At 30.4% G+C, this 13211-nt stretch overlaps 1 protein-coding gene across 2 annotated transcripts in view; it reads right to left on the reverse strand.

The window, feature by feature from the left end:
• Nucleotides 1–972: 972 nt before the first annotated feature.
• Nucleotides 973–13211, reverse strand: part of LOC107445948 (synaptogenesis protein syg-2) — a 137335-nt gene continuing 125096 nt past the window's right edge. Inside the window, exons 7-8 of one of the 2 annotated variants that reach the window (XM_016060465.4) lie at nt 10161–10392; nt 973–1410 (exon numbers count right to left, since the gene is read on the reverse strand). In XM_016060465.4, the coding sequence (XP_015915951.1) occupies nt 1334–1410; nt 10161–10392 (309 nt within the window). In that variant the 3' untranslated portion in view covers nt 973–1333. The remainder of the gene's footprint in view (nt 1411–10160; nt 10393–13211) is intronic. The other variant, XM_087154398.1, reaches the window with a different exon arrangement.

Raw genomic sequence — 13211 nt, forward strand, 5'->3', positions numbered from 1 at the left:
CACCGGTGAATGTCAACAATCACATAGTCGCTTTGGTGAATGTCCGAAATATTTGTTATATCCAATTTTATATTAATTTATTCGTTAATATTATTATATTTATTTGATATATTTATATTTATTCCATATTTTAATACTTACTGACGATAGATTAGAAGAAACATCAGTGATTGGAGTATCGGGCAAATATATACCGGTCAATGGCACTTTAACTTAAAAAAGCATCAGTGTAGGGTATACCGTGCAAATGTATACCGGGCAGTGGCACTTAACCTTAAAAAAAACATCAGTGTAGGGTATACCGGACAAATGTATACTGGGCAGTGGTACTTAACTTTAAAAAAATATGTGTGTAGGGTTAAAATATCGAATAAATGTAATTATATCCACGAATAAATTCATATCAAATCGAATGTAATAAATAATTCGGATATTCACCAAAGCATATCTGTGATTGTCGACATACACCGGTGAGGGTCCGAATGTACAAGAATGTAATGAAATATTCGATCTTTCACCGACGTATTTGGGGTTTGTCGACATTCACCGGTGAAAGTCAACAACCACCGATTTCGGTCTTTCGCCATGACACATATATTTTATGATTATATATATATATATAATCATAAAAGATTAATACAATTTCCTTTATATATATCTTTATTCCATTTGTACACAATGGAATAGAATTAGCAAGAGATGTAATGATAAATATTGATTAATGTCAGAATTCAAATTTGTGCTTAAATAAATAAGCTTTAAAAAATTTGCACATTATACGTAAACTGAGTAAAATTCATAATTATTGATACATAATAACATATTTAATTTTAAATAATTCAAAATCCAATAATTTGGATCCTAAGGTAGTCTACTTTAATGCGTGTATGCTTCAAAAGTAAAAGTAAAGCCAACAACGTATTGTGTTCTGATGAAAGTCCAATTAATGACAAATATCACGTTTCAAAGCAATTGAAAGTTCAAAATACGTTTTATGTAATGGGTGCAGAATACAGACAGAAATTACATACAACAACAATATTTCCAGATTTTTTTTTATACGCAAAGAAAAAAAATCGCATGGAATGTTAAATAATATATAACGAAAATGCCAGTTTTATTTTTTTTTCTTTAAATTTATCTCCATCCAGTCTTTTCCATCTCGAATTTACAAGATTTGTCCTTCGCTGATTAGTCTTTTGGGTCCTTTGAAAGAAAACACTAAGCTATTTACAGTCAGCAAATATGATGCGCCATCTCAAGCTATCAACACTTTGGCTTGAGTCACTTTGAGACACGATGCGTCAGTATCATAATGCGTCATAAATAATGGTCAGCTGAAATATGCAAGAAAGAAAGTGGTGAAGATTGCCACACTCTTCACCGATAAACTCAGCATCATGTCCCAATCTGAAAGAAAAACTAAGTCTTTATAAAAGAAATAATCAACTAAAAGGCTTTGAATTACGGTAAAGAAAAGTTAAACACTGTTTTTGCTTAAGAAAATTACTTTTTCTAATTTAAAAAGAATGGATATCGTGTAGGGGGAAAAACTAGATTAGCCTGGCAACAGTTTTGAACTACTTAGGAACTTTTCAAACTTTAATTCTTTTTGATGTAAGAAAAAGTATTTCTCGACTAAAATACTATTAAAACTAAAATTAAATTTCGTTAAATTGTTTAAAAATTGATGAAATATTGCACGCAAGGGACAGTGTTAATAACCTTTAAAGTCTTTGACGTTCAAGTTTCGTTGATAAAAATTCTATTTTGCTAAATTCCACACGTGCCCTTCTAGGATTCAGAATGTTTTAAGAGTGAAAACTCTTAGAAATTTAACATAAAAAAAATTAGTTAAAATACTGAAATTAATTGGGTAAAATAATTAGAGATGTATTAAATACTTTAGATTAAGATTCAAACCTTCTTCATGCGTATTATTTGAAGATCAAGAGTCCCTCATATAACAACGGCTAATGTCTATTTTTCACAAAAATAACGATTGGATCGCCATCTGTTGCTATTTGAGGATTACTAAGTTTTGGCAAATCAATAACATGGGAAATTGGTTCATCTCAAGAGTAAATTGTACAGTGGATTTTGTCAGCCTTGAAATTCGTTTTTTCCCCTCGAAATCAGCTGTCATAGACAGTCCCCAGAATATATTTATTTTAATTAAATATTTAAATAAAAAAATGTGTTTATGGCTTATTTAATAGAATATATTTTTTATTAGTATGTTTTTTTCATATATTGCTCTGTAGTTAAGTCTTACACTATTAGCAATTTTACAAACGATTAAATTTAACTTTTAGTTATTGAAGTTTAAATGTAGCGAAAATAAACACCATCAATAGAAATATTATAGTGTGAGTGCAAAAATATATAACGTTTTCATGAAGTATGTGTAACTTTTTGAAGTCATCACAATAAAACAAAGAATAAGTTTCAATTCACAAATTAGAATCAGAAAATGAAAAATTTTAATAACCTTTAGAGTTCATCCTAAGGTCCCTTTCAGTATATCATTTTAGTTGTTATCTATTCCTAAATTACACTGATGATCTACATTTCGTTATTGATAATTTATGTTAAAAAAATGTAGCATTTGAATGGGCAAAATCGAAGAGAGAGGCAAAAGACCAACCTCTCAACTGAGTATTCAAATTTAAAGTTAAGTAAAATAGTAACCAACGCTTCATACTTCGTACTTTTGGGAGATACCTATTGGCACTTTATCTGAAGTAAGCCTTACCAAAAGCGAAGCCGATTGACCCAATTCCTCTCTCTCTGTACTCTGTTGTAAATTAAGGAAATACCATTGCGGTATAGGAGTTAAGTAATTATCCATGATTGCTTATAGTTCAATTTGCTTTCCTTATTAAATGATACAAATATGCTTTCAAAAATATATGAGAGCTTTTAAAAGTTAGTACAGAAATTTAATTTGTGCAATCTTTTACGATACATATATTATAGGATTAACAAAAAAAGGTTATAGTTTCGTAGACTTTAAGAAGTACTAGATTTGACGACACAGTTCGATAAATAAATAGAACATTTGTTCTTGGAAAAGAAACAACTAAATGAGGTTACAAGAGCATTGGATTTGATTGGACCACTAAAAATGGCCCGTCTTATACTGACATGCCCCTAACGCGAGTTGAGGAATTTTTCCTTCTGTTTCGATGTAGAAAAAAAATCGTGTGCACGAAACAATATTATTCTTTCATCAGTTTCTTTAATTGCGAACAGAAAGCATTATTTAAATTTGACGAAACTCTCTAATTTTACGGGAAATAAAACAATAGCTTTTATTCAATTAGTTTTGTTTCCCTCATTTCACGTGATTTAAGAAAGAATGTAAAAAGAAGAGTGTATACGTTTGCGCTTAGGGCTTCGACATTCATTTAACGTGCGCTTAGATGCTGGCAGACTCTTTCTATGGGGATAACCTTTTATTCTTAATTTTACAACAGAGTATGACGTTAATGTTTTAATTATTTGGCAAAGAAATAAGTTCCGAAAATTCATTATGGAATTAAAAAAACCCTATAGCGTATTAAGCTAATAGTTAAAAAAAACAAGATTAAAAACAGGTTTTAGATATCTGGTGTTTCGAAATTGAAAATTTTATTGGCTTCAAAACTTATTGGCACTCACTCATTATGTGTGATTGAATAAAAATTAACTCTTTTATTTATCGAAAAAGCCATTATTACATATTAATACAGATTTAAGAAATAAAATACACTAAAAAGGTAGAGAATATGTAATACCAGAATAGCATAACACACTAATCTAAAAGCTGTAAGATTAGAAATATTTAACTTTTGATTTAATTTTTCCGTAACTCAAGGCACAAAATAATTTTATGACTAGTTTATTAAACGTCTATTTTCTTAGCTTCATAAGTACAGTTGAATAGCTATTTAAATCTGTTGATTTACTGCTGGGCACAAAAATGATCCTCGTTTTGAAAAAAAATAGCTAAAGGGAAACAAATGAAAACAGAAATGTATGGTTTATTCACAAAGTAAATATCTGGGAAAGGAATAATTTATTCTCTCCAAATTTCAACAAATATTGTTCTCAGACTTCGCCATATTAATACTACAAATTATGCTAATTTTGAAAACATAGATTATTGGAAACGTGACATTGTAAAATTATGTATTTTTAACCTCATAAAAAATCAATGACATTCGTTTAAACGATTGTAAATTAGAATTCTGAGTAATATTGAAGTTAGCTGTGTAATTTTAATATGCATTATTAATCTATAGAAAAACTTTTAATCTAATTAGAAAGAAAACTTAAAGCAAATTAAACAACAATTGTCGTGTTAGTAACACTTGTTACAACTAACATAATAATTAGGCATATTATCTGTTTCCGCCAAACATTCGAGTTCAGTATTTTATTTTAAATTTATATCTTTCGTTGAACAACCAATCCAATTTTTTTGAGTTTACGTCAAGGAATTTTCAACTCCGTAGCCTTGTATTTACTCTAAATCCCATTGATCCGTTAAGTCAACAAACTTCATTCCAATAAAATATTGCTGGGGTGATATTTAAATTCATATTTAAATATAATCTAGATCTACTCCCATCTAGGAACATTATTCGAAAGTTCTAATGGAAAATTCTTTCCGCCAATTATCAACATCTCGCTGAGTCTGTGTTACAAAAAATAAAGGCTGCATTAGAAAGAGTTCAAAAAAATGGATGAAACAAAATATTGATGAAGATCATAACATAGTAGCAGCTCAGTGTATTGAAATTATAATCTCCAACATCAGCGCAAAATATCAGATGTCTTGAGTGCTTACCCCATCCAATATTTTTTTAAAAGATAAAAAGTAACACTTACGAAAAATGGATGCAATGCTATATAAAATATAATATTTTAATAACGTCTAAAATAGTTGAAATAGTTTGAAATTATTTTAAGTCTAAAATCATATACCGTAGTCATTTTTTTTCCTTTTCTTAAAATGAAGTATGTCTAGATTTAAGAGACCAATAAAAAAAAAACGTAAGTTCTTCATTTTCTTTTAAGTAAATCAACGAATTTTTAGTGTTGTTACTTAAGATCTGAAAAATAGATATTTTAAACAAACATTTCAACGGAAGTAACGTTTTAAGTACTCATATATAACTCACATTATCAAACAAATTTGAAAGATTTTATTTCTATTTTTATTCTAGTCTTTTCATCAACTAAACAGCTTTTAAACACATTTTTTTTAATTATTCAATCTGCACAGTTTAGTTCTACTAATTTATATTTAAATTATCATTTGATGTCAAACACTTCCTAATTAAGTCGCTTTAAAATAGCCTTAATAGTGTAAGGAATTCATTCCCTAGAAACAAGTAGGATTTGAAATAGCCTTAAGTCATGGGAGGAATGAGCCACTTGATTAAATTGCCATCTTAACGACCAATACTGAATTTAATGAACAAAATTCATCTACTTGAGTCGTCTCTAAGCGACATAAGTGGTTTGCTTGCCCAAAGGTACATCTTGTAAATTTTATAAATCTACTGTTCCGTGAATGGTGACATGATTTTGGAAGGATGACGAACCATTGAAATCGAAGTATTGCTAATAAGAATTTAATAATGGAAATTGCTTGTTCATTAAAGATAAATTTCAATAAGAATTTTGAAGATATTGAAGTGTTTCTTATTCAAACATAAATTACCTATTTTTATAACTTCGAACCGCAGGTTAATATATTAAATAACGATTGAGATTTAAATATACATTAGTTTAAAATAGAGGAAATTTTCAGATTTGGTTGGTTATAACCAAAACTGTTGGGCAGAAATTAATAAAATCTGGTGACAACAAGAGCGAATATAAAAATAAGCGAATAATTTGGTCTTTCACTAGGTTTAATAGACACGCATGGCTTTTCAAAATACATCTCAGAGAAATATATGAAACAATAGTTAAGGGGTATGACCCATTCTTACTCTTATGTAGATTTAACTACGTAATTTCATGCTGGTAGTAACACAGTTTAGAAGTTGCTTTGTATCAAATTTTCCTTTCTAAACAGCAATACTGCTATCTAACGCTTGATGGATTTCGAAAAGGGATTGCGATTTTTAGTTTCCCTCCTCAGATTTCCTCAGGCAAGTTCCATAGTGAGGATATCAAAATAACTGCTTGACTAATCTATCCGCCACCCATTTTCATTTTCCAGAAATCCGTCGATCAAATGAGATATTTGTAACCATTCGTTGTCGTTCTTCAAAAAGAAATCAGAAGACCTGCATTCCTGAAGTGTGAATGAAGGACACTAATATTTTATCCAAAGAATATACATAGGAAAGAAGGCTAATTTCCATAGACATAATGTTAACCTGCACCCCAAGGGTTGGTACGGTCTCCGTGAATAAAGGAGAATGCAGCATTTAGAGGGACATCAGCAGGGGATTATCTTCAAACAGGTTTGAACCCAACTCTCCACCAACCACTGCCGGAATTAGGAATGAGAAGGAACTTCTTTCTTTTTGGTTCGTTTTCCTTATGGCTACATTTTCGCCCTATTTATTAACAGTACTGTACGTTTACCATGATATTTCTTTAAGTACATTTACATCATCGATGTTTATTATATCTGCTAGAACATTCAGCGATATATCATTTTGTAGTAGATCAAAAGAATTAAATGGTGATTATCTTAAGGCTATGCTTCCAATCAACAATAACCGGTTCAGGTGACAGTTTGCTTTAAATGCGCATGCGCTGAATCTTAATACATATAACACTCTGTTAATAAAAGTATGTTCTTCGCCTTGTAAGTTTTTCTTCTTAGTGTAGAGTCTCGTACCGAGGAATTTCTGAGGAAACATCTTTTCCTTTCTATATCCTTTACTTTATCTCTATAACTTTTCGCAGATAATTGTAATGTGTTGTTCACCTGGAGTGATCCCATAACCCTAAATGAATAAGTTGTTTGATGCAGCGTCAGCTCAATAAGCTGTATAGGAAACAAACTGTTGTGAGCTACTATGTTTTACTATAATTTTCGGCTATGGCTGCGAGCTTCTAATATTTACTATTATCTAATTTTCATTCCAATGTTTTAACTACCGAGTCACATTTTATTTGTTTACCAAGCTTCACTAATCAGAGAATCGAATGATAAACAGTTTTTTCATAGTTCCATATTCTTAACTTACGCTTACAAGAATGAGAAAATAATAAAGTTACACAATATAGTAAAAATCCATTCAACTTGTTCAAAGTGAAAAATTATTATGCATTTCTATTTCCTTTAATTTAATTTGATGTGAGAAGCTTTATCCTGGGATTATTAATCTGAAGTGTCATACCGTCCACCAACTATAAATCAGAAGCGTTCCACCTATTAAACATCACATTTTCAAATCTTGTCGTTGTAGACAGGCTGCATATTTCGGCTACTTACTACGGGATCTGCTAATGGTAATTTTTGAAGAGGTTAATTTAATATTTATAACCTTTCCTCTGAAAGAGTTATTCACGTCCACTCTCTCACGAGATAATGATGAACGAGCTTAATGCTGAATACCCTCTGATTAATGAATTCTACACTGCAGTTGCTTAAGCAAGTTACAGATTTAAGTTCTTATTTCTTAAGCAACTACTTAAGTAATAATACTTTTAAAGTTTCCTCGCTTAATAAGCATTAAAAGTTTTCTTAAACGTTGAAAAGTTTGAATTACTACTTTTATATAACGATGAGTTACGTTCTTTGTGGTATTCAGGTTGGATTTTCATTGCATTTAGAATATTAAATTTAATATTTAAATGAGTATATTTCTATACTTTTTTTTTTGCTCAGTTTTAAATTATAAGGTTTACAAAATGCTTAGATTCTTAAAAAACACAATAAGAAAGTCTTAGTACATGTATTTCAAATTCTATAATTACGTTTCCCTTTGAATCCTGAAGCAAAACAACGCTACCGGTAGCATGAACCCTCAAGCACGGCAACGGGCTCTGCAGATTAAATTTAATCCTTTGTTTACTTTGTATTTTTTTAAAAAAATTACAAACAAATAGGGAGGGGGATTGCTGAGACTCCTTTTTAAAACGTCTCTAAACTTGTAAAAATAAAAATTAAGGAAGAAATAAAATAAATAAATTGAGAGAACACCGCAAAGAAAGAATGAAAAAGATTTTTTTTCCCTTCTGCTACTACTACTTGATTAGAGCCTTAACTGTATTCTTCCCTTTTTATTATCATTGTATAAAATTCACCCGTAAATTCTGCTCTCGGGGCCACGCTGTAATAAAAAATATCTACACCCTGCTACTAAATTTTTTAAAGATCTTTCTAATTTTTTTTTCTTAACTTAATGTTGGGGTAGGTTTCTAATACTCTTCTTCTTGTTCTACAATATTGGCTCTTAAGCTCAATACTGTTTAGGTGCGAATATGTAATTATCCTATTTTAATATGCATTATTAGCATATTTTAATAGAAAATAATTAATTTACTTATTTGAGCCGTGATGGATCAGGGGAATAGAGAGTTCACCTTCCATTCAGGTGAACCAAGTTCGAATCCCAGTCATGGCTGGTCAGTACAAATCCCGCATCCAGCTTGCACTGACCACAGTGCTGACGTAAAATATCCTCAGTGGTAGACTGATCATGGGTTAGAGTCCCGTTATCGTTAGGCTAAACGTGAGAGGTTTTCCTTTCCATGTAGGGAAAATGCTGGTCAGTTCTTTCAAGGAGTCCACCAGGCAAGCAAATTTTTTTCTAATACTTAAACCAGGAGTTCCCTTGTCTTTTCGATTAGGTTCAAAACTACAAGGCTACGGAGTTGAACATTGGTAGTCGCAAACTCAAAAAATGCTGTTGGCTGTTCAACGACGGTTTTGAAATGAAATATATTTAACATATTTAGCGTATTGATCTCGAACCATTAAGATTGAATCCTAATTAGTGAATGTCCGTTCATTGGATCAAAAAATATTTTTCGTTTTTCACACAGTGGGCATTAATTTTACGGACAAAGGTAATCCTTTTCGAATTACTGAAAATTTATTGTATATTTGTAATAGTTTGAAACAAAATAACGGAAGCTTTATATTTATTTAAAAAATAAATCACTCAAAAATTTGTGTAATTGTTCAGTATGGAATAAGTGGGGGAAAATGAATTTTCATGCATGTATGGAAAGCATGTTCATTGAAGAATAGAGATCTGCACTACGTTTTTTTTTTCTTCACAAAATAGGAGATGTATTAAATTTGTCATTATCATGCTTGAATTTTACAAATGCTTTGTTTGTTCACATTATGGCTTTCGATATTTTTTTTCTATGATTTCTTAATAAATAAGCTGCAAAAGATGTAAAAGTATATAAATTTTTCCTTTTTAAAAAGTAAATTTTCATTAGAAAACATGTAATCCAACTACATTTAAAAAATAGAAATTTTTCTCTTTTTAGATGAAGTTCTTTTTTTAAGAAAAAATTTACTTTTAAAATATCGAAAAACATATTTTACCCAACAAGCAGCATGTATTATTAAAAGAATTTTTTAAAATGTTATAAACAATAAAGTAAAATTTAGTTGAGTATTATATTGTTACAAATCGTAGATAAATTATACTTACTTTTTTATTATGAAAATTAATAAACAGTTTTAATACAGTATCTAGAAGAAAGCTTTATATCTTTAATCTTCAAGGTTTTATTTCCGTCTTAGTCTGCGCTTCTCTAATTAACTTAGTAGTTGAGGTGGTAAAATGTAACCTAGTTTTCTTAGTTTTGATTTCTAATGCATGTGCAAAATAATCTTCCAAAAATTTCATGTGAGAAATCGAGCTTCGATTAGGAAAAAAAACGTGTATATGCATACTTACTTAAAGAAACAATGGAAAAAAATAACAGTTACAATAAAAATACGATTTTACTTACTTATTTTTCGTATAAAAATGTTTCTGTACAATACAGAGACATCATACATGTCAATGAGTGGAATTGGCAATAAATAAATTTTAATTTATATATATATGAAAAAAACAACATTTTTATATGTTACTTACCTTATCAGGAGTAATTGCATTTCGTAGGAAATTTTAAAAGTACTTACGCTTGCTCTTAGAAATCAAGTACTTAATTAAAAAAAAAATCTAACAAACCTGCTGCAGAATTAGATAAAACGTGGAATCCAGAAGTTCTCTGTGGCCCCACGGGGATTGTCTCTACCGTCATCATTTTAACAACTTTTGCCAACGTTGCTGTGCATTTTAATCGCATTTCTTCACTTCTGAAATGGTCTTCTTGAACACGAAATCGAAGCCCAAGCTTTGTAGAAGACAAACCATCTGGATATACAGTCGGAACATATGGTGAGAGAAATTCTGGCTTTACCTAAAGTGAGTATAAGAGTCAACTTTCCAATCATTTATCCGAAAGATATTAGTTCACTTACGAGGTGTATGCAATAAGTTCTCAAGCTGGCATCAAGAAATTTTTTTTTTTGCAATCTGACACTATTACAGATACAGTTTCAAAGTAATTCTTTTTCAAGGTTTAAAATTAACTTCATCAATGCTATTAATTTTTAAGCATTTCAAAAATCCATGTTAATTTTAGTAGTTACAGAGTATTGTTTAAATACTTGTTACTGACTTGTTACTTGCCACTCTGACCACCCAAAGGGGTGGTGAGACTACCTTGAAGGCGTCTGACCATTTCCTACGGACTCTAATATTTCGGGAAAAAGCTGGATGATCTAGACTTAATAATTCATGTGTAAAATTTAAAACGTTTTCTTTTTCACATTCATATGAGGCAGCTGGTTTTTTTTCTAATAAGAAACCCCCACCGCACTCATTTTTAACTCTTTTTTCTATTCTTCGAGCAATTACAATCTTGAATTAGATAAACCCTTTACCATTAATTCACTCAATATGATTCTTTTTCTTTCTTTCTCCAAGCCATTATAATCATTAATTAAGTAATCCAGGTTTCATAGTGTCCAAGTTTAAATAATTAATTTAACAGTTATTTAACTAACTTTATATACTTCACTTAAATATAATGTTTTTTTTAAATTATTTTATTGTAATGTATTCTACACTAAGCTTTTCGTTTACAACAAGCCTGGTCATGGGGGTTTCTGAGGGGTTCTAAGTGGGATTTAGGAGCAAGGGTTCACACGCATTGCTTCTAGATGGCAGCTGGTTGCTATCGCGTCCTATAGGCATGGGTCCATGAACATTTAGGAGTAAAGGGGTGCTTAATTTAACGCAGGAGCCATGAAAGCCCGCAAGAGACTAGCCACCTTAGATGACCAAACACTTACTTCAGAACCAGGATGTTCAGCAGCGAACTGATCGTCAGGACACGATTCCCAGTAGAACACCGAAGTCAAGCAAGTATTAATTGACTGCAGTCAGTTAGCGGGTGGGTGACCAATTGGATCAGTCTACGAAGGAACAGAGAGTGTGTGGCATTGGTCCTCGTTAAACTGTTCTATCGTAAAGTGCTCGGCTTCGTGCACAGGTCAGCGGGCTACAGAAGAAGTGAAATCCCATCTGCAGAGAATCAAAATTGTGATGGATCTTCGGATAATCCTTAGGGATGTTTCCCAGACCGTCACTTATAGCCCATTGTGCAGTTCTTGTACGACGTAAATAAACTGCAGCTACATCACAGCCATGATTGCACAGAGAATAAATCACTCGGTTGAAGCAAAACTTATGCTACCATTGACTCAAACCGACCATTACAACAAAATAAACAAATAAATAAATTAATTAGCAGTAGTAGACGAATCACGGGACAGAGTCCCTTTGTAATCAGATTAAACATGGAAAGTTTTCGTAGATTTCTGCCACCTGTGACGCAATTACAAATCTTTGGCAACCAGAAAGTCATAAAAAAATCATTAAATTCTATAGTTGTATGAATATTAAATAAATATTGTAATAACTACAAATTAATCAGCTAAATTCATCTCAAGTGTAATTTATTTTAATTGACAAGCTATTTGGAAAATAAACTTTTTTGCTCAGTATTCGAAGGCCAATACTAAATTCTGCATCAAAACTAGATTAATTTTGACAACATCATCGTAAAATTGCTTATTTTATTAAAAAAAAAAGAAACGTGAATTATTTTTAAAAATTAATTAGTGAAGCTGTTTGTTTAAAAAATTCATAGTAATATCTGTCACAAATCCATTATTCAGTCCAGCTTGAAAACTCACTATACACCTCGTAGATAAAACATAATGTAATACATGAATTAAACATGGTTAAATTAGCAAAGAAAAAAACATAATTCAACAATTCATACTACTTCATTAAATTTGAAATAACGATATTATACAACTAGAGCAAAACAGATTAATGTCAAAATATATTTCTCGTTGTAAATGAGACCCAAATTTTATAATTTTTAATTAACAATATATTTTTTTTCTGAACTAAAATATTTAATTTAATTCAATGTTTTATTTGCATAACCAATGGTCCAAGTAAATAAATTAATTAACTTTAAAAGCGGCAATTAGACTATAAATAATTTTTATATACGACAGAAAAGTAGAGATTTCAGATTATTTCTGTAATAATAAAGTTATAAAAGTATTCTGACTCAAAATTTTTTTCATGTTCCTAAATCAATGTTGTTTGAATTTTAAATGTTATCTTGTAATTTATAATTATACAAAATCAATTATTTATGCATCTAACTTCAACAACCAATAATTTCCCTAGTACATAACACAGTGGGGCATAAAGTTTCATAGCTTCAAAAGAAGCCAACAGCACATAAAAATATGAGAAAATTCAAATCTCTTATTTTTAAACGATTAACAGACGCAGGAGTATCATAAAGTTGCAATAATAATACACGAACTAACACACATCAATACAAGAGCAGAACAATTGCGACTCGTGATAAATCAATAAAGTTTTATTAAGCAAAAAGTTATTTTTCCATTGAAAATCAACAAAGCTTAACTATTATTTTTGAAGTTCGTGTACCAAAGTTAGTAAAAATACTCATTCTCAACCTAGTTTATCGATTGTAATTTCAGAATAAATTCTGCCATATAATTCATAAGAATACTTAAGTTTACTAAGCGTCAGTTTGTGAGATGAACGATGAGTCATAAATCCATATCGTTGTTTCTTCAAGAAAAAAACCATCTACGCATAAAAATATGAGAAAATGTAGAA

Source organism: Parasteatoda tepidariorum, chromosome 11, assembly GCF_982258835.1.
Source record: "Parasteatoda tepidariorum strain Cologne lab strain chromosome 11, Ptep-v5.0, whole genome shotgun sequence".
Lineage (NCBI taxonomy): Eukaryota > Metazoa > Arthropoda > Arachnida > Araneae > Theridiidae > Parasteatoda > Parasteatoda tepidariorum.